Below are 27,371 nucleotides of genomic sequence, written 5' to 3'. Positions count from 1 at the left end.
TATGTATTTAACCCAATACTAAATGAAGTAGTAATACTGACGTTATTAGTTTGTCAGGTCCACTTAATCTACCAGCTTTAGGGCGAAGACATCAATATCAGTGATTAGTAGCCTACATTTTTTTTTAACCAACACTTTTTTACAGTTTTTAGCGAATTCGTTTTTTGGATAGAAGACTTGTTTAAGTAATTTATTATCCGGTCAGTTTATGATAAAATAATGACTGTATAAAATAGGATATTATATAGGAATAGGAGCATTTAATTTGAAGTACAATAACTTACCGGAAATCTTCCAGCTAACGCTTCGAGTTGATTGGCTGGTTTGGCGCTACCGCACACGGCTTGTTGAAAGAGAAGAACACAGTGCTAGCAATAGCCCAGACTACAGCGGTAGCGTCCAACTTGGTAACCAGCCGTTGTTAAGAATAGTCGAGAACAGCGTTAGGCGAAAAACCATGCCTCGTGTTTATATTGGACGATTAAGCTATCATGTCCGCGAAAAAGACATTCAGCGATTTTTTAGCGGATATGGAAAGCTCATGGAAATCGATTTGAAAAACGGGTGAGTTATTGGTGGAAATAGAAAAGCGGGTTAGCTAACATTCCTAGCTAGCATTAACGTTGACCATACATGTTAACGACGTCAACACTGGCACAGGAATATTGAACGCTTTTAACCAAATATATTTTATCTCTGCAGTCAAGTCAGCTTGTAAAGTTAACCCTGAGAGTTTGTTTTGTGAGAATATTAGAATTAATAGTTTTTTTGTTTGCTTCCTCAACTTTTCGTCTTGCTCGTGTGGCAAATGTCGCATGGCCAACATGGCGTCTTTGTGTTTGCTACAGCGCGGAGCTTGCGGGCCGAGCTATCTATAACTAATGCTAGCTAGTTCATTCCGTGCGAATGAACACATCATGTTGTGTTTTAATTGCATGTAAATTACCCTACTTTTTGTGACTCAACTGTTTTATATTTAAACGCCATTTTTCTCCTCCAGCTATGGATTCGTGGAGTTCGAGGATAACCGGGACGCCGACGATGCCGTGTACGAGCTGAACGGGAAGGAGCTGTGCGGGGAGCGGGTGATCGTCGAACATGCCCGGGGGCCGCGGCGAGATCGAGATGGCTACGGTGGGGGTTACTGGGGTGGTGGGCGCAGTAAGTGCAGTCTATTACAAGATACCCTCTCTTCCCCTTCCCCTTGGGGTGAGGTGTCGATGTGGACTGCACAGAGAACTGTTTTGTTGTTTCATACTGGCGTTAATGAACAGATTTGTAGCATATATCTGATTTCCAGGTACAATGTCACGGTTTATAACCAGCGATTGAATCCCATGCTAATGTGTTAAGTTTGGCTGTACGTTTACCATGGCTCAGATTGCATGCAAACTTTAATAGTTGCAATAACGCTAGTAACAAGTATCGTTAGTGATACTATACTCTTAGTATAGTCATGTTGATTATGTAGTAGCATGACCACATGGGGAAGTTCCTATTAAAGAGAGACTGATCTACATTCTTCTTGTTCAGGGAATCCAGTATATAACATTTTTGTGTGTGTGTGTGTGTGAGTGTTCGATCTCATCCTGCTGAACAGTTGTTCTCAGTTTCGACCATCAGGGGTTGGTGACCTGCAGGTTGTTGCTCCTCTCTAGTGATCATGGGCCACCCTTGATTAGTCTGTGGTTCGTTATCCAGACGGAACAACAATCTGCAAGTCAGAGCCCTCAAATAGCAGAACTCAAGAGTCTAGGCTGTAAAGTTGGCATTAGCTAAGATAGCTTGAAAGCAGGGCTTTCTTACATGGATTGCACAGTTCTCTTGGATTATAATTCTTATTTTGGTGAGCCATGTTTTGAAGGTGTGCATTTTCAAATTTGCACCACACTTTGCATCACAAAGGGAAGCTAATCACAAATGATCACCACAAACCTAGCTAGGGTAGTTTTAGCTTAATCATTAGGACTATAACATTTTCATGTGTAATGTGTATTTTTAACGTTGGTATATATTTTTATATTCAACATTAACAAAAGTCCTTGATGTTTCAATTTGAAAGAGTCCAGTTGCGGGCTGAGGCTGAGAGTCCATTGAGGCTAAAGATGACTGGCTAAGATGACTGCCTGTCCCGTTTGGCCTTGGCTTTCACCTTACAATGTGTGTGTGACCTTTGCCCCCCTTGATCCTTGGCTGACCTAACCGGAAGCCATGATGACAGCAACCTTTTGCCAATAGACCAGGGGTGATGGTGAGGATTGCCATTGGTTTCTATGTTGACAGAAAACATAAGTGGATCGGCTCTAGTAAAGAACTTGCAATCAACAGAAATGTTGTAAGTGAGAAAACTGGAAAAAAAAAATTCAGACTGACATCCGGTCAAATCCCAAAAGATTGGTGTGTTTCTTAACACCGTTCTTACTTAATTTGATCGAACAGTGTCCTTGACCGCAACCTATATGGATACCTCCTTTCTGTTTGTGTTACAGGGTTCAGAGGTCTTGAAAGAACATCACTGTCCATTTGTTTATGCAGCTAAAGCATCACAGTGTGATGTACTGGAGTAAGACAGGCTTTGTATTGCCGGAAACAGATGCAGTGGTGTTCTTTGCAGCAGAGAACAACTTCAGAATACTGAACAATACAAACAATCCAAAGAGCCCATGCAGTGGCTTGTAGATCACTTATCTGAAGCTTTGTGTTTGAAAATGGGATCAGAGGGTCTCCTTTCATTAAGTTCAAATTTATACCCCCATGGACTTTATCGGGCAAGTCACTGCCTTGTGTTCATTTGATAAACCAGGCCAGTAGTTCTTTGTGTCTTGGCCATTTAAGTAGTTTCTAACTTTTGTCATGTGCTGTTGTCTTTAAAGGTAGCGGCTACAGCAGCCGGAGCCGCTCTGGCAGGGATAAGTATGGGCCTCCAGTCCGTACTGAGTACCGCCTCATTGTGGAGAACTTGTCCAGCCGCTGTAGTTGGCAGGACCTCAAGGTACATCCTTGAACACAAACCAGTGTTTTTCTTTCATGAATCATCAAATCAGTGTGCTTTACACCACTAACTGTTCTAACAGAATGAAATTGTCACCATACAGTATTCAACAGCTTTTCGCTTAACATTTTCTGTTTTCCCCCAGGACTTCATGCGTCAGGCAGGAGAGGTGACTTATGCAGATGCCCACAAGGAACGCACAAATGAGGGAGTGATCGAGTTTCGGAGCCAGTCGGACATGAAGAGGGCTCTGGACAAGCTGGACGGCACAGACATCAACGGACGGAAGATTCGTCTTGTGGAGGACCGGCCTCGCAGACGGAGGTCTTACTCTGGCAGCCGCTCCAGGTGGGAACACTTTACCACTGAATAAGTTCCTTGATGCTTCAGACTTGCTGTTTTGTGAAAAATAGACACTGAGCTCCTCTTTCAACTCAGTGTTGCTATCAAACTCGTAACACTGATCTTTCACAAGAATTGACTGTAGTTCTGTTTTTGACTTTTGTGCTGTGATCTTTAGATCTCGTAGTCGCCGCCGCTCCCGCAGCAGGAGTCGCAGAAGCCACAGAAGCAGGAGCTCCAGGAGTCGCTCCAGATCACACTCTAGGTGAGAATGGGTCTAATCTAAGAAAAAATGTAACATTAAAGTCTAGATTGGAGTTCTAGTTAATGGCAGAATAAGTAGGATTTGTTGGTTGCTGATTGTAGACACACGATTCAAAGGAGGCCCCCTCCTCCTCAACAGGCAAGACGGGAGAGCTAGAGAGTGGATCCGAGAAATAAAACGTTATTTTCTGATTGTTTCGCGGCGGTTATTAAACCACAAATAACCTCGCCCACACCTCCGCACAACACTGCAGGAAGGACCCACATTGCTTGATTTTTGTATGAGTTTGGCCGAAGCTCAAGCCATCCTGTCCCCAGCCTCTCTGCTTTGCTTATGCGATGTGTTTCTCAGCCCCGCCCTTGGTCAAACAGACACATGTGAAGGAAATTCTTGTGGACTGCGTCAATTCCAATGATGAAAGTTTCAGGGGACTGAAACCAGTCAGAAGGTGTCTTCCTGATCCACAATATTTATCCTTTACTAGCCCTGTAGAGTCTGTGTTATCCCTACAAGGTTATGATTCTCTAGCTTAAATATGTGTACTCTTCCTATTGGTTGGTGAACTGTGAATCTCACCTAAAGTCACATTAGAACAAACAGGTCAACCATGGTACATTCTACTGGGAAATCATTATCAGTATCTTCTTCTATGCCTTAGACAAGGGCTACTATCAGTGACCTTGGGGTTGCCTAGGTAACGGCCCCCTCTGCCTGCCCAGCTATCCTCCCGCCCAGACGCAAGGAAACAAAGTGAAATGAACTATTGCTAGGGAACATGGAGGCCAACTCCATTCCCAGGGTTGCAAGGGACCCCTACGCCCGGTGCACTGTTATTGGCTGGGGGCTACACACCACTGACCAAAGGTTGACGCCCCGAAAAGGCCCAAACACACTTCTAGTGGGTCATAAGTGATGATTGAGAGGGATTATTTTATGAGTCTATACTTTTGTTTTTAGGGAAATCCTAATCCTTATTCTGCCTTTTAAAGAACTGACATAGAAGTAAGGTGATGTATTGAGTTCTGTACCAGTAATTTAACTTTTTAGTTAAATTAGCAGGCATGGAAAACAAAGTAAAGCATAAGCGTTTCTTTTTTTTCTTTTCAGGTCTCTTTCTCGTAGCAACAAGAGACGTCATCGCTCCCGCTCCAGATCTGGAAGGAAGTCTCGCTCCAAGTCAGGAGGAAGCAAATCACGTTCTCGCAACCGCAGGTCCCGTTCACGCTCCCGCAAATCCAAATCTCGTTCACGCTCCCGCAAATCCCGGTCCCGTTCAGCCGACCGGAAATCCAAGTCTCGTTCAAAGAGCTGTTCAAAGGTAAAGTCAGAGCGGGGTTCTCGCAGTCGATCCAAGGAGATGTCTGGTGACAAGAAGTCCCGCAGTCGTTCAGCTTCCCCAGTGGAGAACGGGAAGGAGGAGCGTGTCGCCAAATCTGCCTCCCGCTCCCCCTCCCCACAGGAGGATGACTGCCGATCCAAGTCAAGGGAGAAACGTTCAGCCTCCCGCTCCAAGTCCCGCTCAAGGTCTCGCTCGCGGTCTAGATCAGCGTCTCAGGATTAGTGGAATTAGAAAGGGGAGGTGTTTTTTCATTGTTGAGCTTGATCCCTATGCTGTACATAATGAGCAGTGTCATCATACGGTCTTGTGCTTCCTGACTTGTCTACTTTTCTCCTTCAAGTGTGCACTTCCTTAAACACGTTTTAGATGCCGTTTTATTAGAGGGTGCACCACAGTGATAGGGATACTTTTTGGAATCATTTTGGTCTCTGAATCGTCTGCCTCCCAAAAATCTGCAATTTTCTCCCCAATTATTTTCAAAAACTGTGTGCTAATCTTAACATCTTTATAGCGGCAACCTGAGGTGGTTTAAGCCACTCTGTGCCATAATTTTCAACTTGATAAGTAAACTGTAGGTTTGTCACATCAGTCTGTTTTTAATTAAAAGCTGTTTATAGCTTATCAAAAATTAAGTTGTCTTTATTTTACTTTAATCATGCGGCATCTCAGTTTGCAGCAGATCTTGTTCGTTTGGTAGATTGATACAATTTACTAGCATTGTAAGTGTCCCCAGTCCACTAATGTCTGGAGCATCCGTCAGGCATTGTTTGATACAACTGTTTTCTCATACTTATTCAAACTGCATGGTTGTGGGAGAAAAGTAGCATTTGGCTACAGCATTGGTGTGGTTTCCCTTTTTGAGCTACAGTCTCGATAATTGCTTTCTCAAGGAATTGGTCGATCTTGGTGCTGTCTTGAGGCACTCTAAAATGCACAACTGGGATGCAAAAACTTGTACTGCAGAACTGCATATTTACAAGAAAATGATATGGGTATGTATTTCATGTTTGAACAACTTACTTTTTAACTTCTTGTACATAGACCATGTGATCATCATCAAACTGATTTATTCCTTTCGGTTGCTACCAATGTTAGTGTTTTTTTTGTTTTGTAACCTTGAGCAGGTAATCTGTAGAAGGCCCTTTTTTTTTTTTTTTTTTTTTAACTTGCTGGTTTTCAGTTTAATTAGAGCTTCAAAGCTTCAAATTCAGTGTCACATTGTTCTCGCGTTTCCTGCTTTGTTCTGATTGCATCCCTGATAGTCATTTTCGATTTGTATTTCATCTTTTTTTTTTTTCCTCCCCTGCAGTTTAATCCAGGTGTTAAGGGTTTTGTCACGCCTCTGCTTATTTACAGTGTGCAGCTATACTGGAGTTTTTGTACTTGAAGGGTACATCTTCCCAAATATTTTGGGTCTGCTTGTGGGTTTATAACAACACAAACATCAGATTTACTAAATGCACCCCCTTTCTCCAGTTTTTGGAACAGATTCATATTTTTTTTTCCTCCATGCAAATGAGATCTAACAGAAAATGTCCTTTTTTATTGTATGTTCAATTAAAGATCTTAATGAAAATCTTGCTGTGATGTTGTTGTTAACATTTTCTGTTATCAAAACCTTGACTGCAGTATCGACATGACCTATATCCTGCTAATTATATAATAAATGCTCTTTCTGGAAAAATGAACAGGATCAATGTTTTGCAGATGCAAGCAGAAGCAGTTTGTTAACATTTGAAGTAAAAGGCGACAGAGCAGCTGTTGTTGAACGGTCGCTAGACTAATCGATAGTCCTCTACATTATTTTCACATATCGACCATTACTGAAAGTGGAGCGATTACTCTGGAAGTCTTTCGGCGTTACATTATAACCACCGAGCTGTGACTACTAGGGTCTCGCGCATGCGCAGTCGGAGCCCCGGAGCCGCAGGAGATCAGAGCTGGTAAGCCAAATTTCAGTTCCGAATTGATCTGCAACACGAATTTATTTCACATTTTCACACGAACCTCTTTTAACCACATACGTTTTAAAGAGACAAGTGTGGGGTTTTTTTTTTTGATGTAAAGCGTTTTAGCGTTAAGGATAGTACCAACCACCAAGCTTTTCGTATTAAAAAATATATATTTGGTAATGGCACGCGTTTAATTAACGTAATCGGGTGAAATACATTTAAATAATATAAGCAGTCGCGCCGAGGTTACTAAAATATCTCACATGCTTAACGTTGTTGTGGGATGAAAATGTTGCTCATTCATTTGAGGTGCTGCCGAAATGGGTGACAAGGTTCATTTTTCAGTAAATGGGATTTCACAGGATTTGAGACACTGCTTTTACACATTTTTTGCCTCAAGGATTTCAGATCCTCCGCCATTTTAACCGAAATGTTGTATCTGGATGTGCAACCTTGTGCTTAAATATTGGTGTGTCATTATTGCCTTTTTTTCCCTTTTTTTATAAATTGGAGGTAATGGATGGCTGCTAAAAAGTCACACAGGGTCATGGCTGTTGATGAAGAAAGGCATCGCTGCCATTATTCTGTAAAATGACACTCTTAAAAGTTACTTATTTTGTCTTCTTTTTCTCTAAGTTGGTGGAAATCTCCAATAAAAAGTCTTTCTCCCCTTTAGTTTTACATGTGTTAAATCTTGATCCATATGTCTCAGAGCCATTTTAGGAAAAACCTCAGGCAGAAAATATAAATGGAGAGAGAAAAGTGCCTATCAGAAGAGATTCTATCGTCATAATGTAAATATGGTGGTCATATATTATGTGTTCAGAACTGGTATAGCCAAAGTGGGCTCAGGTCCAGCAGCTCTCTGGCTCTTATCTTGTTTCGTCTTTTATTTCCCCCTTCTTATGGATGCCCTCCATTGTATTAACACCAAAATCAAACCACTGTAAAAACCCTCTATCTGTAGACCCTTGATTCAGATAAGGAAAAACTTCACCAAAAACCTTTCAATGGAGAAAAATAAAACCTCAGTGAGAGCAACAGAGGAGGAATCCCTCTTCCAGGGCGATTTGAGATTGGACCTAGTCCTTTGCAGCAGAGAGCTTCGCTTTGTACTGTTCCTCATATTCTTTTGTTTTCCAGCGCTCCGGAGTAAGGGACAGGGAAACCATTATGAGTGCCAAAGTGAACATGGAGGCTCCACCCAAAGAACCCGATCGCACCCCTTTGGACCCGTCCTCCTCGTCCCCCAGCGAGGCTGTCCTTATCTGTGGGAGTGATGTTGTGGCCAAGAAGGCTCGGCCCCAGCCTCACACCACCACAGCTTTCCTCCTACCAGGTGAGCCACAGGTCTGAGGGTGGCAGTGGGTTTAGAGAGACCATCCTTTAACCTGGGGAATGGGAGTGCAAGCTACTGTCTCAACAAGTATATATACCCCGTCAAAGACACCAACCGTGACCTCTGACCTCCTTTAACTGAGGATCAGGTATCACATTCAAAAGACAGCGTAAGTATAGAAGTGCCTTGTGCATGCCACATAACCTCAACATCCACAATTCGATTTCCGGCCTGGGACCTGTGTTGCATGTCTCTCCCCTTGTTTCCTGTCTGCCTCTTCACTATGGACTGTCCAATATTGTTATAAAGCATAACAAGTGAACAACATTATTTGCAAACACTAATAACTAATTAGTCTAAAATACAAGTTCACAGCTAAACTATTTCCCTTCCTTCCTCAAAGGTCTGTCAAAATATATCTGTTCATCACCTAGAGTCTAAATTACGGCACATCTAGAAACACAGGTGTGGGTACATGAGAGGCCAATTGATTAACAAAGTCAGGATATTTTGGCAGGATCAGGTACATTTCCTTTGAGATAATAAACTGATATGCCAAGGATACAATGTAACCAGCTGGTCCCTTGAGGGTTATTTAAGATACTACATATGACATCAGTAAAATTCCTTGTCCCCAGAGCTGTAACGATTAGTCGAATAATTGATTAGTCGATCAACAGAAAAATAATTGGCAAATATTCGATTAATCATTTCATTTCATCATTTTTCAAGTGAAAAAATGCTACACATTCTCATGTTTTCAAATGGCAGGATTTGCTGCTTCTCTTGTGTCACATATAATAGTAAACTGAATATCTTTGGGTTTTGGACTTTTGGTCAGACAAAACAAGACATTTGAAGATGACTACTAGAGCTCTGCGAAGTTGTGATTGGCACAATTTCATAGACCAAATGATTAATCGAAAAAATTATCGGCAGATTAATTAATAATGAAAATATATGATATAAGACCAAAGAGACTATGGTTAGAGCAGTCGGTTGCTTTTCTTTCCCACCACTCTGCCCTCATCTTTTTCTCTTGCATAAGGCAATCTCCTTTAGTACTGTATAATGGATTTTCATGACAATTTATCCTGCTGGCATGGCACACTATGTAAAATTCAGTGTAGAGTGTGTTGGTGGCTGTTTACAATTTTTTTTATTACAATTACTGCATGTCTCAATATTTACATAATAATAATTTATTGATGTGAAAATGCAACATGTACATACCACCTTTAAAATGTGATGCTTGCACCGGATTGTTCTCTCGGCTCTGAGTCAGTACTTGGATGTAATGATAATCATGTCTACTGAAACAAGCACTAATTCCTAATTCAAAGACTATTTTCCTAATTAGCATGGCAATAAAGCGTTAAACTGGAAACATGAACGTAATGGGGAGCTCCACTGATTTTACACATCAAAGTCTGTTCACAGGTCTTGGGGAGTACTGCTGCATATATGAAAAAGTTGTATAAAGCTTTTTTGGCTCCAGAGGGAGAAGTCTGATAAATTGCCTCAAGTGATGTCATTTGAGTTGGTTGGGGCTGAAGACTACAAGTCTGAAAATGAAAGAAATCTGAGGGTGTGGATTTAGAAAGATGTGAGCTTACCAGACCTCTGTAGCCCACTCCTTATCTCTGCTTGAGGCAAGCGGGTCAAGGCTACATCAGCAGCCACTAGCATAACACTGAACATCTGACTGAACTGTTGGCATTCGAGTTGCATTGTGGGTAATGTAGGTGTGACGTTTTGACAAGGATGAATAATGTGTGGAATAAATAAGATATATCTGGTTCTGCTTTTTGATTTTTGATCCTTTTGTTAATCTGTCCATCCTGAGTCCGGCAATGTTACAGGAGTGCAATGCTAAATCGGTGGAGTACTCTTATAAATGATTGTATGTAACACTGGTCTCCAGTAACACAGGCTAACATGTCAACATAGTGAAACTCAGGTTTTTTGTACCATAAGGTAAATTGGATTTTCTTTTAAGGGTTATAGTGAGTTACACAAAGAAAACCAAATAATACAGTAAAATAAAACATGATGTGGTAAACGAATTGTGTTCTCTTGGGTGAGCTCAGGCAGAAATGAATTTGAATGCACCTCTCTCCTCAGCTCCTGCTTCCGGCCATCAGAAGATAGAGGTGACTCCAGCTGTTGCTGTGGGAGACCCAGGTAAAGGAGGCCGGGCCAATGAGACGGCCACACCCACCCTGACAGCACAGGTGGGCGGGGCTTGTAGCATTGTCCACGTCCTAGAGTGGAAGGAGGGGATGGCCATCCTGCCCAGCAGCAACCTCAAGGTAAAGTGATGTTCCTGGCTTCAGCATGTGTTATTATAATTATACAATATTTTGCTCTTCCAGGCGTAGCAGCCCAACAAGCTACAGTTCCCTCACAGCATCTTCTTTATAGAGGATTTCAAGCTATTTTTCACTTGTTTGTTTTCCCCCTTAAATAGAGTTATAGATCTACCTGGTGGCTCGCTTGGTAAAGTCTCATTGATCTTATTCCCACAGCAATTACAATAACTCACATCATCATCCTCTGTTCACAAAATCAACTCCAGCAAGATAACACTAAACATGGTGCACATCAGTCAAATGTCAGGAAACAGACAAACATTCATGATTTCACCGATACCCCGCTGAAAAATTACATCAGTTGATCAGTGCTGATATGATTAGGGGAGCAATTGATTAGGGGATTAACAGAAAATGAATCTGTGATAATTGATAAATACAAAAGTATCACTATTCAAGTAACAATACCAAATATTAATGTCAAATGTGCAGATTTGCTTGCTTTTTTTCTGTTTCATATTTTGGTAAATTTAATCTTTTTGGTTTTTCAACTGTTGGTCAGAGAAAATCAACATCATCACTTATGTCAATGAATGAAAAATAACTACAAATGCTGTGTTTACCATTTGTCACAACTTTTGACATTTTATATAATAAACAATTGATCGACTCATTAGACAATAATCTATAAATAAAAGATAATGAAAATTATGACGAGCTGCAACCATTAAATTGATATCAAAAATCTGGAGAGATGTACTGTATGTACATCATGTTTTTAGGTGATTGATGCATTTGGCTCACTACAAGAATTTAGCCTTGGAGCTAACAGTAAGTAATTTAAGTAATATTAAGTCAGTGTCATTGCAATTTTTTTGTTATGTTGTCTGTCACTGCTTCTGGGCAGAATTTTCCACCTGGATTGTGATGTGAATTTGAAATGGACACTGTGAAAATACTATGTACCAGGTCCCATGTGCCCATGATTTAATGTTGTTATTTTCCGCCCATACCCTGAGTTGGTACATACCAACCATACTGTATGAACAAGCCCACCTAATCTTACTGGTCATCATTCTTTAAGCCTTCGACAACTGACGTTGCTCTTTTTGAGCATAATGATGTACCAACTAGCATGTGGAAACAATGCAATACGATAACATCTTGGATTTGAATGTAGGCAAGAAATTTTTTTTCTTGTCTATCACATCTGGCAACTGTCATATAAAGGCAAAAATGCCAACAACAATGTAAACAATTAGAGCTTTATTGCTGATTAGTGATAACCCATTCCCAGCTCACTACATGCATATGTATGTTGGTTGATTGTTGGTTGACTCACAAGCACCCAAGATGCTCAGAAGTCCTATTCCCTTTTCAGTTGTTCTGCTGTACATTTCTGGTATGTGAATGGAATTAAAATGTAACATTTGGATCAGAAAGCACTGGCACTCACTCCACTGGGTTAGTGGAAAATGTGACGCACGTTTTCGCACTTTAAAAAGAGGGTGTGCTAATCAGAATAATATCTTACTCAACACTTGAAACATTAAAATGATCACATTTATTTCTCCAAACACTGAAAGAATCTGAATTGGAACAGGCTAGGAACATGGAAATAACAGGCAACATTGCATATTTTGTAACTGTTCGATAAATAGTTTTGAGGAGAAAAAGGGTTGAATATGCATGGTAAAACATCAAAACACATTTTGGCAGATGGATCCATTGATGCGCGTGTGTGTGTGTGTGTGTGTGTGGTAGTTCTGTGTGAGTGACGTAGGAACGCTGAGCACACTGATCACCCCAGGGACCACCAGCAGCATCACTGAACCAGCAGCCGGGACTTCTGGGAGATCCGCTGACGCAGAACATGCTCCAGCAGACAAGCCAGGTAGAGTCATGGTTACATAAGTCAGGGACTGAACACAAAATACTGTAGTTTTTTCACTTTGCACACACAACACTGAAAACATTCCAGAGCCAGTAGCTGCCAATTTTAATGCTTGACACAAATTAAATACCTCGAAATACTACTTTGCTTTGGTTTTAGATGTACCACATGTGCATCTCCTGTATTATAGTACATATCAAGGGTATGTGCTGGTGCTGCAGGTGTCATGCTAGTTACTTTCTATATATATGGTTGCCCTGTTATTTGAAATATTTCACAGCATGCCCTTTTCAATGATCACTTGTGTGTATATTGAGCAGAAATTCGGAATAATTACATCAGCTGCAGCAGAGCTATTCTTGACAAGTGAAGAGAGTGCAGCTGCAGTTCTGTGTTAAAAATATCTAGCAGGCATCACTCCAAATCCAGCTGAAAAATTGCTAAAAGTGATCAGTAAGTAGTGGAAATAGTCAAAAAGACCAGAAATACAGTTATAGTGCAGTAACAGCATCCACATAAATTCAATAAAGGAAATAAAAATCAGTTTTTTTATTAAGATTTGAATTTTAAACCATCAGTCTTTGCCTGTAGCCTTTTCATAACTTTGCCTGTTCCTTATATGTCAGATGTGTCAGCTCCTGTCGGCTCTGGGAGAGGCGTAGCTGTGGAACCAGAGAGGTTTGTGCCAGTCAAACCTGAAGTCCAGGTTGGACAGGGGCAACAGAACCATGATCCCAGAGCTCAGAGGACCTACACAGAGGAGCTACGCAGAGAGCCCATCACTGACAAGTATGTTGGTAACAGCTGCTTCTCCTTTATGCTCACACATGCATTCAAGATTCAAAGATTCAAAACACTTTATTGTCTGTCACATATGATAGAAAACTGTCTTAGGTTAGGGGCTCACAGCATAAAAACTTATACCCATGAAAGACTCAAATAAAATTGCATTAAAACACAAACAATTCAGGGCGCCCCGGTAGTTCACCTGGAAGAGTGCGCACCCCATGTACAAGGCTGAGTTCTTACCGAATCCAACCCATGGCCCTTTCCCTCTTTCTCTCTCATCTCCCACAATCCCTGTCTCTCCTCAGCTGTTCCTATCAAATAAAGGCAAAAAGCCCAAAAATATAAAAAAAAAACAATTCTATAAATAAATAAGAGCAAAGGTGCTCTGAAGCAGCTGCCTGATGGGAGTAGCTGAAAGAAGTGGTGTGTAGGGTCCTTAGTGATAGAATCTGCCCCTTTTTTTACTGCGAGACTGTAGAGGTCTGAGAGTTTGGTTTGAGTGGTGCCGGTAAATTTTGGTTGCATGCTTGATGATTTTTGTGAGTTTTTTCTTGCTTTTCTCTGTGAGGAAATTGTACCAGGATGTAATGTTGAATGTCAGGACTGATTCGATGAGTGACCAGTATACTGTAGTTAAAACCTTTTTGTAGACCCCGCCCGCATGTTGTGTGAAGGACAGGTGGTGGTTGATCTCAGTGCTCAGGTACTTCTCAACCTGTTTCACCACCTGCCCCTCCAGCCTGAGTGGTCCAGAGAGAGGGTGTGGGGTGTCAGGTGCCCGACGTCCCCCCGCAACACAGCTCTTTGGTCTTACTGATGTTCAGTTCCAGGGAGCTCTCCTGGAGCCAGAGGATTGTGCCAGTGTACATACATGTTTGTACACTAGCACAATCATCCATGCACACACTCTTTTCCTCGTTTTGTAATTCTCAAAGAATCAATCACTCATGTATTAATGCTCACTCATATCCTGGCACACATAGTGTTTACTAAGCTGTTTTTTGTTTGTTTTTTGGTAGGTGGTGTATTCTTTTTGTTTCCCTCATTAAATGTGCCATTTAAAGTGTAGCTACTAGTTGCTGCTTGTGTCAAATGAATGAGTGTAGTCCAGGTATAAGTATATTTTATGGTGCAACATGCAACCTATGGTGTGTTGATGACTGTGTAGACAAACTGCTGTGTTGTATGTATATGTCACAACTCCAATGGGTTTTTACCGTGGTTGCCCTGAATTTCACCAGCACACCCAACAAACAGGAGCAACTGTATCTCAAAGTCTGTTGCAAAGCATTGTAAAATGTTAAGAGGAAATATAATTTAACAAAAACACCTTTGCAAACCTGTGCAACAGTGCAAAATGTTTTCACATTGAGTCAATGCAATGAATGTTTGGGGCTATAATCATAGATATGCCCCTTATTTTCTCTAGCTAACTGGCTAGCTAACTCCAAGTACATATGTCTTTGTTTGATTAACAAGCTCACATACTGTCACTGCATTTGGGGTTGTCTGAAGGAATTCTGGGAAAACCAAGAAATCACTAACTGAAGTACACGAGTTGAGACAAATAGGGTACACTGAAACTGTACAACAAAATCAATCCTGCAAGAGAAAGCGTAAATAAATATGAAAATAGAAAATAAGGAAACAGACTACAGTCTGGTAATTTGTTTAGACTTGAAGAACACTGTATCTGTCCTCTCTGCACCTCAGGAGGAGTGTCGGGGTAGAGAAGGTGCCAGCAGGTGGGAGGGTTTCCTCCCTTAACCCCGATCACCTGAAACCCATGAGGAAGAGGAAGAGGAAGGAATACCTGAGTCCCTCTGAGGAAGACTCTGACATCGAAGGCACGGTGGGACGGCATTGTTATTTCCATTTAACATATCATATCTGATGAGTTCAGTCAGATGTGCATGAACATGGTATTATGACTGAAAGTATTTAATGAGACATGTTTGTTTGCTTACCAAAAATCAGCTCTAATTCAGTGACTATATTGTCTCTCTACTGTTTACTCTAGTGTAATTTCTATTCCATGTTTTTTTTAGGATGAGAAAATGGATGATTCTAAAGCAGACGGCAGACACATCAGAGGAGGTTGGACTAATAATTTTTTACATTTGTCTATTTATGGTCTCATATCATCTTTCATCCTTTTTTGCGCTTCTTTGCTCATTTGTTTGCTGTATGGTACATCTGTTTTTCCTCCCTTCCTCCTTTCCCCTTACTTACAGAGGGGGACACCTTACAATGTAAAGTCAAGTCATAATAACATATCCCTGACCATATAATGCAATTTCATGCAACAACACCACAAATTCTAACCTAATTTAAAAAACCTTCAAGTTGAATCTCTCTGACACAGTCAAAGAAATGTGGGTTGTATTTATCATAGGGCTGCTGCATTGAATTGTGCTATAGTGTCAAATGATCCTGTTATTTCATCCAGCCCATGTACGTCCTTAACACCTTTTATCTGGTCTTTCCCTGAGTTTTCTTTCTTTTCTGCAATTCTTTTCCCTGTAGACAGGACAGGCAGAAGAATAGAAGCGCTAATATGATGTTGTAGTGGTATCAGAAATTGAACTTAAAGTAATATTTTACTTTTAGATTAACATTTTCCTTCAGAACTTGTGTGTAAAATTACAGGAGCTGCGATCTTCAAACATTAGCTGCTAAGGGAATCTGTCTTCCTCCTCCTTCCTTACTTCTTTTCTGTCTTCTGTTCATTAAATTCCTTTCCTCTCCCTGTTTCCTTCAGTTTGAGCTTGTGTTCAAGTAATATGTTGCTGTAACACACATTGCATAGATTAATCAACTAAATGCTTAATTTGTATTTTTGGTGAAGCTGGAGACAGTAAGACAGAGCAGTGGACGTGGGCTCAGTATCTGGAGGAAAGCAAAGCTGTTGCTGCGCCCAACAAGCTTTTCCAAGAGGTATGTTGATGTTTACTATTCATACTGTAGTTTCAGCCTGAGCTAGTGCCATGTACACATAGGGTTACCCACTATACCCATGATTTTTTACTACTTATTTTACTAACTAACTAAGCTCTACATATAGCACAGGGACAAATCTATGGCCCTGAGCGAAAAAAAATAATGCAGCATTGTCAAGGGAGGAAATAAGAAATGTAAATTTACCTGGGAGAAAGTGATGTATGCAGTAAGGCATTTTTTATTCTGTTACAGTGTGATGTTGAGGGAGTTCTTAGTGTGGTTTCTCTAACAATCTAAAAATTTTTGCAACACAACCTTTGTAATGAGGAGACTTTCTGTTCTAGGAGAAATAGAGTAAAACACATTATAAGCAGTATTCGAATGATAAAAACGCTGTAATCTGCATTAGTCCATTTGTTGTGTTCTGATCTTTTCTGCATTCTTTTTCCTGATCCAATTCCCCCACAAGGATCATTCATTTTCACTTGATTTTATTTAAATCTCTGTGGTCTGTACTGAAATATTTGCTTTTATCCCATGTGTCCAGACCCAGAGAGTGCCAACAGTGAAGAACGGCTTTAAACAGGGGATGAAGCTGGAAGGCATTGACCCTCAGCACCCGTCCATGTACTTCGTCCTCACTGTGGCCGAGGTGAGCCAGATGTCCATTAACACGATCGATGGATCTTAATGGCCAGGCTGATTATTTAGAATTAAAAGTCACCATTCACTCACAGACTGCTTTGCATGCAGGAGGAGTTCAGCCTGGTGTCGCCTTCTCCACCATGCTTTTGTTTCTCTAATGTATCATGTCATCATCCAGGTCTGTGGTTACCGGCTGCGGCTCCATTTTGACGGCTACTCTGACTGCCACGACTTCTGGGTGAATGCCAACTCCCCTGACATCCACCCTGCAGGCTGGTGTGAAAGCACAGGACACAAACTGCACACTCCCAAAGGTCAGAGGTGACACTCTAAACACCATGAAAGACCAAAGGGCAAATAGAATCTAAATAGACTAAAATAGCATGGACAAAAAACCCTGTCCTTCACTTAGCTTAATCTTACCTTTCACAGGATAAATCTTCAGTAATAGTTTGATGTTTTGGAAAATACACTCATTCACTTTGTTGCCAAGGCTTACTTGAGAAGATTGATACCACTCTCATGTCTGTACAGTAAATATTAAGATGAAGCCAGCAGCCAGTTAGCTTAGCTTAGCATAAAGACTGGTTCTGTCCAAAAGTAACAAAATCCACCTACCAGCACCCCAAAAACAAAAGCGCAAAAACGATATGTTGTGATTTTATGGGGGGTTATGTGCAGAGCTATTTCTTGGCTCGGTGTATCAACATTGTGGAGTCTCCGCTGGATGCCTGGTAACCTCATGGTGAGAACGAGACTCCAGGAAGTCAGTATGCCAATACAGATTTAACAAACGAGATACAAAGTGTGAATTAGTGAGTTTTAGAGGTGCTAGTAGGTGGATTTTGTTACCTTTTAGAGCCAGTCTAGCTGTTTCCACGTGTTTCCAGTATATGCTAAGGTAGGTTAACCATCTCCTGGCTGTAGCTCCATATTTAACGTAGAGATGTGAAGGTAGTATCAATCCTCTCGTCTAACTCTTGGCAAGAAAGCAAATAAGCGTGCTTCCCAAAATGTCAAACTACTCCTTTAAATGTTGGGCTGTTTTCCCAAAATATGAATCCTTTTAATCTTCTCTCTGTATTTCTGTCTTTCCTGCAGGTTGTAAAGAGGAAGAGTTTACCTGGACCAACTACCTGAGAATGACTAAAGCACAAGTGGCTTCCAAAGAAGTCTTTGCCAGTCCTGGGAGGGTAACTGCCACTATATAATATACGGTAGTTGTATTATCTACAAGCATGAATGGATGAGGTGAATGATTTAGGGTTGGGAAAACTCCAGATCCAATGAGAAGCAGTTTCTTTTAAGCAATTTGCACCTTCTATCTCTCTCAGAAAACACTGAGTTGACTTGACTTCAAGTAGATAGTGATAGTTGAAGACCAAGAGTGCTAAAATATAAATTGTGACGATAGTCATAAGTATTCATAGCTTCTACCTGCATTGCTTTGTCAAATTGAGGCCTGATGTCCTGTTTGATATAATATTTAATATTAATATTTAATGCGAGGACATCATAAAGCTTTATGCTTGTTTGGGTTGATGTTGACTTCCTTCTGCACGCTAATATTTACTGCTTGCAGCATTCAAGCTTCACTATATCAAACTGTAGCAGTCTGTCACTTTTTTAATGATTGGGTTATTTATAAACAAATTTAGAAACAACACAATACATTTTTCAACAGTGCTCAGTTTCTGTATAACTTTCACATAATTTATCAGCTAATCCACAGCCCTGTCTGTGTCTACTTCTTTATGTGCACTTGCCGTGTAATTTCTAATATTTCTGCTTTCTGTTTAGATTGATGTGAAGTGCGGTTTTGAGATAGGAATGAAGCTTGAGGCTGTCGATCGTATGAACCCCTCCCTCATCTGTGTAGCAACCGTCACTGATGTGGTGGACGACCGTTTCCTGGTTCATTTTGACAACTGGGATGACACATACGACTACTGGTGAGCCTAAAAAACATTCGGGATGTACGAGCTTTGGGAAATGACTGAAGAATAAATCTAGAATAAATATGATACCGAGCAGCTGTGGGGAAACTGAGGCTCGAGATATTTTAAGAAATTGCTATACAAACCGGACCAGAACTTAAAAACAACAAAGTATAATTTTTTTCCTTTTGTCCGAAACAAACTACAGATGTAGTAAGGCTACATTAATCTAAATGTGGCCACTAAGGGGAAGAACAATTTGTAAACAAACTGACTGACACCCATGACATATCACCATATAAAGTTGCTTTGGCTAAAATATTATCAAAAATTGCCTATTTACAGTTCCAACACACACAGAGAAACAGTAACATTAATTTTGGAGTTGTGTTTTTGTTCACCTGATGGATGTAAGTTCGGTCTCACCCAACTCCTAAGAAAAATATTGGATTATTTCACTGTTAGATGCTCCACTTTCTTCACTAGCTAATTGCTAACTGTGTCTGTCTTATACAGTTTTATCTTATATAGCATACAGGATTTTTATCAGTGTGTTGAAAAGAGCTGCCTGCTTCTGCTGGAAACAAGGTTAATAATGGCGCTGAGACTGAACTAGACAGTAAAAGTGTCATAAATCCAAAACAATGAGCTAAAAGAGGCTAACAAGCTCACTAGAGCTTTACAGTTGTATGAAAACTCTCTGGGTTTGTCATCATGAGTGAGGCCTTTTACATTGCATGTGGTTTTTTATTCAGTGTTAGTATAAAGCTTTAAATAAGCATCAGCAAAACCTGCAGTAAAGGCTGTTCCAGCATCAAGGTTAAGGCCAGTTATTGAACACAATAGTCAAAGTAGATCTGAATAATTTTTTGCACAGACTTATTTCAGTTATAAACACTTTCTTATAATAAAACTATCAGACTGCAGCATTGCTCGTTTATTATCTCTCATATCATTTCTGCTTCTACCAATTTTGCTGTAAACTCTCAGAAATCTCTATTATAACTCAACGCTGGACATTGTTGTTGTTGTTTGTCAAAATATGCAGGTGTGATTCCAGCAGTCCGTACATTCACCCTATTGGTTGGTGCCAGGAGAGGAACCTCCCCCTAACACCACCCCAAGGTGACTAGTGTGTTCCCTGTTAATAATTCATTTAATCATGTTCATCGTCATACATTTTGAAAACAACTTTGCCCAGCTATCCTTCTTGTCCTTTTGTTCCTTTCACTTCTATTAAACTTTGATTAAGGACAATATATACAGTATACAAACTATATAGCCTATATACAGAATATATACATGTAAAAACCTGATATATACATGTTAAGGATTTTTTTAATGGGTACATTAAGCATGTACTATAACATATTCACAAAGATGAGCTCAGATTACACAAATAAGAAGGATAAGAAGAATATTGGGCAACCTGTGAGAGAGCCAAGCAAAAATGTGCAAGGTAGCATGTAGGGGACAAATGTTTACGTTTGTATTCACAGATTACCCAGACCAGGGCCGATTCTCCTGGTCTCGCTACCTGGAGGAGACAGGTTCCAAGGCGGTGGCCGCTGACGCCTTTAAAGTGGTGAGAACAAAGAATAAATGTACTATTTTTGATTCAATTCACAGTATGATAGGTGTGGGTGTAGGCAAAGCCAGAGTTAAGAGACTGAAAATGTCAGAGTAATTAAAAATAATGAGATGCATGGTTTGTCATATCAGTTACTTACAGTATATCATGAATGTCATCACAGCTAACAGATCTCTAAGAGTGCTGCAGTAAAAACATTAAGCACAGTTTAGGTGTGACTTTTATAAAACAGATGCTAATGCATGTACTGATATGTACTGATTCCAAAAACATCATAAGATGCCGACCAGCTTTGTTGCATGTCATTTTCTATCTCTCTCTTCTCATTTCCTGTCATCTCTATACTGTAAAATCTCTAATAAAAGGCCCCCAAAAATACAACAAAAGTAGTATAAAAACATAGTAATTAAATACTAGAAATGAGGTTTGTTACAAGCCAATGCTATATGGTAAGTATGTTTGACATGTTTGATTGTCTAGCTGAATGTACTAGTACTAGTTAATGTGTTTTCCAATCATCCTCTGCTTTGTCTACAGCGTGCGGCCCACATTTTCCAGCCTCAGATGAAACTGGAGGCCGTGGACAAGAGAAGCCCTGGTCTGATCAGAGTGGCTACAGTAGAGGAGGTCGATACTCATCGCATTAAGGTAATATTTTTTGTGTGTGTGTTTGTGGGCTTGTATTACTGAACATTTAAGTACTAAACATCTTACATTATGAAGGTTATGATCCTGTATGTGTGTGATATTGTCTCCCTCAGGTCCATTACAGCTTTAACCATGTGTACTTGTCAGTTGGGGCTAATGGTTTTGACATGCCTGCTGGAATAAGAGCTTACATGTACTGATACTGTAATGTACATCTTAAAACCAGCCCTGGACCCTTTATACAAGTTGAGCTGTGTGCATTTTGACTGTGTGTGCATGTACAGTATTTTTTATGTGTTATAGCTCGATCTCTATTCCTTCTTCAGGTCCATTATGATGGCTGGAGTCATGTCTATGATGAGTGGATGGACTCAGATCACCCCGACATCCACCCAGCAGGCTGGTGTGAGGCAACTGGTCACCCGCTCAAAGTTCCCCCACGAGACACCAAAACACAGCAGCCACACGGTAGCAACCAACACTTCACTTTGTTTATACTTAAACTGGAAGTCGATTTTCTTCAAAATCAAAGTTATTCTTGATAGCTAGCATTAAATCATAGAAACATTTTTTATTTTGTGCTCTGACTTATCTAAATGTAGCTACTGCAAGGCCCCAGTGTCATGTACATGAAAATTAAATTTGCAAATAGAAAAGTAAAAGGGGAAGCAATTGGTAAATTTAAATGCTAATTGAAATGAGAATCACTCCTTAAATTTCTTTTTTTTAAACTATTTTTAAAAAGACAAAAAAATCCTCTTTTCTGTGATTATTCACCTGTTTGTGTCATTGTTTGCAGTTAAATTCTGTGAATACACCTATTTATTTCCCAGTTATAACTATCCTGCCATTGATGTTTCAATTCTACCATTTACTCTGTTGCTACAGAGATTTTCATTGTTTCATCTATGTTCATCATATTTTTTTAATTTGATCTATGTATTGATTTATTAATTGTTCACCTCATTTATTAATTCTTCTTTTTATTGCCAGTTCTTTGGAACTATATTCCATGTATGTTGCTGATATGTATGTGTTGTTATCAGTATGTATTGCTGTAAATATGCCTTTTTTCGCAGAAGACATTTTGACATGTTACAGTAGGAAAAGCACAGGTGTAAATAATAAAATGAATGATGGCTGAATTCCATTTAGCTGCTTTAGTTTCAGGGTTCTGGTATTGTGCATGCAGTCTCACTGTCACAATGTCATGGCTTACTGGGACACTTGAATAAAACTAAGCTATCATTATTGTTATTAGTAACACCAGTTATTTTCCTACTGTGACAAGTCAAAATGGTCTGCTGTGAAAAAGGCCTCTTGGCATTTACACCACTTTTTGGCTACAGGCATAATCTCCCATATACTGCAGCATTGCAAGAGGGTTTGTGAACATCACGTGTATACATGTGAGGGTTCATCTGTCTGTATTTGAATGTATGTAGGTGTGAGGGAGCCTCCTGCTACAGGTCAGTCCACCTACCCCTCCTCTGTTCCCTGTAAACCCATCAGCCACCCCAGAACCAACAAGTACAGCTTCCACAACAGGTCAGCACTGAACTCAACTCTATCATCAGGTCATTTAATTGAGGCTTTATTCACCAGGGCCAGCCATTCAAAATACACATCAATACCTGACATTAATTTTGGGCCGTAGAAAACATTTTTGACACAATGAGTTGATCTTACATCTTCTTAAAATGTATTGGGGTTCTGTCTTTGAAACAGGAAGTGTCCAACTCCTGGTTGCGATGGTTCAGGCCATGTGACCGGTCGTTTCACTGCCCATCACTGCATATCCGGCTGCCCATTGGCTGAGCGTAACCAGGGCAGGCTGAAGGCCGACCTGTCAGACTCAGAGTGCAAGAGGAACCTCTTCTTTGGCCAGAGGACCAAGAAGACCCATTACCGTGGCAGGTAAAAGTGTGTGTGTGTGTGTATGTGTATGCATGGATGTTTGCTTTTGTCTGAAATTAATCTTTTCCTCTGTTTTCAGGATTGGCCGTCCTCCCAAATACAGGAAGAACCAGCAGAGAGACTATCAGAGTGAGTTTTCTAAATGCACTATACATATCCTAATTTGATGAAAGGATTTACTCTGCAGCTTCAGGGGTGTCAGCCTGTCAAACCTGTAGCCCTATCCTGCCTTAAGGAGCTTATTGTGGATTTCAGTGGAAAGCTTGATGTCACCTGCAGGTGTGAATGTTGTCTCAGACTCATATCTGTCCAGAGATGTAACATTTATTTTGAATTTTGAATAAATTAACAACAGATCAATCCAAGCATGTTTTTGTGTTTGTCCTCAGACATGTCCTCAGAGGGCGTGTATCCGTCACTGTTCATGTCAGCTCTGAGCAGTCAGTCAGACAGGACTCTGTCTCTATGCTGGGAGCAGCACTGTAAGCTGCTGCCTGGCGTTCAGGGCATTCACGTCAGCCAGGTGGCAGCATGGAGCGTTGAAGAGGTGAGCAAACCTTATCACTTACCTACATATTTATTTATTTTCTTTCTCTGGCTTTTCTGATTTCTCTGTCTGTTTTGATTATTTGAAATTTTGTGCTACAGGTCTTCAGGTTTGTCCAGAATCTTATCGGCTGTGAAGAACAGGCTCGTGTCTTCAAAGAAGAGGTGAGACCAAGTGTATGTGAATAAAATAGTAGGTTAATTCCCACATTTGTTTTACACATTTTCTAATGTAGACATTTGCAGTCTTTACTGTCATGTTACACTGTAGACGTGATAACAGTGAAAACAACTGTTTGCTTTAAGTGTCTTTCAGTGGGGAGGGTCTACTTGTCACTGTTTGCCATTGTTTTACCTCTTTGCTGATGCCGCTCTCCTGTGTCTGGCATGTCATCATGATTTTTGACACTTGTACTGTTGCATTATCACATAATTATGCCGTGTTTGCAACTGTTAGATAAGCAGTCACTGGTGGTTAGAAACTAAGTGCATTTACTCAAGTACTGTACTTAAGTACAATTGAGGTACTCTACTTGATGCCCAATTTGTGCTACTTTATACTTCCACTCCACTACATTTTAGACTGAAACTTTGTACATTTTACTCCACTACCTTTATTTGACAGATATAGTTACTAGTTACTTTTTAGATAAAATACAAAGCATTGTTAAAGATGAAACCAGTGGTTCACAACCTTGTTGGCTTGTTACCCCTTACAAAAAAGCAATGTCAAATTTCATATGTCTATGAGTTGTTAGCAGCAGAGAGATTTCCCCTCTAAACTTCTCAGATGGTTTCATTTAAATCACTGTTTGAGGCCCAAATAGGTCAAATTATCCAAAATTTCACAAAAAATTAAAGATCAGAGAAAATTACAAAAAATGAATACTTTGTTTTTTCTTCTTTCCTCTCCCATTAATCATCTCACAACCCCTAGGTTGGGAACTACTGGACTAAACTACCTTACTGGATATGAAGTAGTTAAAATTAGCTCCACCTCGACCAACTACAACAGTAAAATGCTACTTATGCAATGATGCAACAATATTAACAATGTAATAACGTCATACATGATGTCAGTCACAGTAGCCAATTTGTCTCCAGAATGAGTACTTTTGCTTTTGATTCTTTAAGTACATTTTGCTCATTATACATCTGTACTTTTACTTAAGTAGGATTTTTGATGCAATACAACTGTATTGGTATTTTTACTCAATTAAAGGGTCTGAATACTTCCTCCACCACTGTATGCAGCTCAGTTAACACTGACTGTAAGACACATGACAGGGCATTTGCTGAACACTACAAACACTAAAAACTATAGTGTCAGAAATGACCATCAAGTCAAATCGACACCATCTAAAAAAAACAGACTAAGATGATCTTTGGTATTATCTGCCCAGATATTGTATTTTATTATAAGATATTTCTGTTATTTTGTTCACACCCCATGAGTACCCATGGCAGACAAAACAAACCTTTTCTTCACCTGTCACCTCCACGTCCAGTTATTTCACCACTGTTGTGTCTGCGTCTCCCCAGATGATTGACGGGGAGGCCTTTTTGCTGCTGACCCAGACCGACATTGTGAAGATCATGAGCATCAAGCTAGGCCCCGCCCTCAAGATCTCCAACGCCATTCTCATGTTCAAGAGCACAGACGAGGGACTCAAATAATCCCGCCCTCACTCACTGGCGGCGTTGGGCCACCGATCATCATGTGCCAAATTCATTCTGTTGCAGGGAAAATACCCTGACCCCTTTTTCATGTGTTTGGTGTCCTGTACCCATCAGAGAGAGGGAGGGGGGAGGGGGTAGTGAGGGCCGATCAGGGTTAAGGGTAAAAAAAGGAGAGGTTGGAAGAAGAAGGGAAATTAGGAAATACAGATATTTTTGGGGAGTAATGGAGGAATGTCATGAAGATGATGGACAGACTGGTGTGGCGGGTGGTTAGAAGGAGGCTGATGAACGTGAGGTGAAACATCACAAGTTTTTAGAGTTTGGTGGTGGTCACAACTGATGCATTTGGTTCAGTATCTGAGTTCGATCATTACCAAACGCCTGGACATCACTGGCAGTGTTTTACATCTGTTACAGATCTGCCAGTCTACGGTATGTTTGCCTAAAACTTTGATTAAGTATATATCCAACCACCTGTTCTAATTTGTGCATTAAAAGCCTGAGTGGAAATAGTAGAAATTCAGGGGAGAAAAAATCACATTTTGCAGAAATGTTTCTATACTCAGTTGAGGTATTAAATGATCTGTATCAATACAGAGAAGGTATGCTAAAGGCTGATGGAAACAGATTTCTTTGAATAGACATCTGTTGCGTTACCTGCTTCTGGTTCTTCTTCTGTAGACGCGGCATCGGCATCCTGCTGCCGCTCACAGCCATACAGGAGATACTACTACTATTTGTACCTTTATTTCCTGAAGTAGAATCCTTTCCATTGATGCAAGCCTTAACACAGGTCAGTTTAAACTGTACCCACCACCTTTCAGAGGTGGACTCATAGATACATTGACCAAATTTTCATGAGTACCATACCCAGATTCAGACTAAACCATCAGTTCAAAAGTACTTGACATGGCAGGTGAAATCAACAAAATAGGGGGAGATACTGAAACACTGGATGTACTAATAGAAATTGAAAAAAATATTTGGGTTAACTAAGGGGAAGAGATGTGGCCAAAAAGTAAGTAAGAGGAGTTAAATGCAGTAGGATGAGGCTGATCAGTGAGGCTCCTAAAAGCTTCATATTTTGTGCAATAAAAAAGTTGAGACAGAACTACTGTATTCAGTAACAGTTAATATTACAGCTCCTTTATGTTATCAGACTAACAGACTACTTACACTGCAATGGAATAAAATTAAGTAAATATGCTGCGTTGTTCAACAGTTGAAAAAAGGTTTAGGTTTGTGACAGATGAACAACTTAAAAAAGAGAGAAAGCCCCTCTTCAGTTTCTTGATTATTCTAAAGTATTTGTCATTTGTGTTTACTGCCTCGAAATTCTCCACATTGTACTTTCTCACTGCACCATTAATGTGGAAACTGATACAGGAGCTGTAATTTAAAATGTTATCCTCTTATATAGAATCTGAGTCAGAACAAAAACAACACAGTGTTTTGAGTGTTTTATATCTATATGCAAAAGATCTTAAATTATTATTTTTGCAATTCTTAATAGATGAAAAGGACACTTTGCATTGGCGTCTTAGCACAACTGTGAAACCCAAATGGATTTTACACAATGATGTTCCCACTCACTAGAGAGTGCAAAAATCCACATTTTAGCACTATAAACATGGATTTGGTATCTACTCAATGAAAAACTCTGCAGTTTTCATGTGATGGAAACTCCAGACTGTGTTCTTTGAAATGTTTACATTTTATGTCAGGATTGGTTAAAAAAATACTGTATGGATTTGATATTGTGAGATGAAAGTAATTTACTGCACTGTTAAGGGCTCTTGGAATCTTACTTCTTCATGTGTCTCTCTGGTGGGATTTGTGTGAGTGCGTGCGTGCGTGCGTGCGTGTGTGCGTGTGTGTCAAGATAATCTTGGGTCACAAATGTCATTCAATCCATATGAATTAATAAACGTCCAAAGCTGTCTTGTCTGATTAAAGCCACTGTCTCTTGTCTTATTGGAGGGATTACACAGCATTTCCTGTGCTTGTGCAGGTGTGTTGTACTGTTGATTAATAACTTACTTTGCTTATATCACATCCCCATATGTCATCAACAGTTGGCTGTGGTGGTGACAACTCCCTTCATGCCCTTTCTGCTTTCACGGCTTATCTTGTTCCACTGCAGAGGCCAGAAAAACAAGTGTAGCTGATAACCTGCTGCTGCAGCCAGATACAGCAAAATGAAAGTACTCAATTGACTGTTGGGTGGTAAATGTTTCATACAA

General features: G+C 40.2%; 2 protein-coding genes across 4 annotated transcripts; both read left to right on the top strand.

The window, feature by feature from the left end:
- Positions 1 to 310: 310 nt before the first annotated feature.
- Positions 311 to 6,514, top strand: LOC122882720 (serine/arginine-rich splicing factor 6-like). 2 transcript variants are annotated; one of them, XM_044210410.1, is made up of 6 exons: positions 311 to 564; positions 1,001 to 1,161; positions 2,874 to 2,992; positions 3,138 to 3,340; positions 3,513 to 3,599; positions 4,707 to 6,514. In XM_044210410.1, exons 1-6 carry the CDS (start codon positions 458 to 460, stop codon positions 5,158 to 5,160), a joined length of 1,131 nt encoding a protein of 376 aa, XP_044066345.1. In that variant the 5' UTR covers positions 311 to 457; the 3' UTR covers positions 5,161 to 6,514. The 2 variants fall into 2 exon arrangements, with proteins under 2 accessions (XP_044066345.1, XP_044066346.1); XM_044210411.1 differs by having other exon boundaries at positions 314 to 564; positions 1,001 to 1,134.
- A 131-nt stretch (positions 6,515 to 6,645) lies between these two features.
- l3mbtl1 (L3MBTL histone methyl-lysine binding protein 1) lies at positions 6,646 to 27,083 on the top strand. 2 transcript variants are annotated; one of them, XM_044210401.1, is made up of 22 exons: positions 6,646 to 6,881; positions 8,034 to 8,229; positions 10,354 to 10,541; positions 12,306 to 12,435; positions 13,062 to 13,224; positions 14,938 to 15,076; positions 15,273 to 15,321; positions 16,073 to 16,161; positions 16,712 to 16,816; positions 16,988 to 17,123; positions 17,911 to 18,002; positions 18,610 to 18,761; positions 19,795 to 19,871; positions 20,246 to 20,331; positions 20,875 to 20,985; positions 21,312 to 21,453; positions 22,431 to 22,533; positions 22,714 to 22,902; positions 22,982 to 23,031; positions 23,292 to 23,449; positions 23,551 to 23,613; positions 24,991 to 27,083. In XM_044210401.1, the coding sequence occupies exons 2-22, from the start codon at positions 8,064 to 8,066 to the stop codon at positions 25,123 to 25,125; spliced, it is 2,523 nt and encodes an 840-aa protein (XP_044066336.1). In that variant the 5' UTR covers positions 6,646 to 6,881; positions 8,034 to 8,063; the 3' UTR covers positions 25,126 to 27,083. The 2 variants fall into 2 exon arrangements, with proteins under 2 accessions (XP_044066336.1, XP_044066337.1); XM_044210402.1 differs by having other exon boundaries at positions 6,646 to 8,229.
- The last annotated feature ends 288 nt before the right edge of the window (positions 27,084 to 27,371 follow it).

The sequence above is a fragment of the Siniperca chuatsi genome, linkage group LG10 (genome assembly GCF_020085105.1).
Source record: "Siniperca chuatsi isolate FFG_IHB_CAS linkage group LG10, ASM2008510v1, whole genome shotgun sequence".
In the NCBI taxonomy this organism is placed as follows: Eukaryota; Metazoa; Chordata; class Actinopteri; order Centrarchiformes; family Sinipercidae; genus Siniperca; species Siniperca chuatsi.
This window is presented reverse-complemented; position numbering and strand designations above follow the sequence as displayed.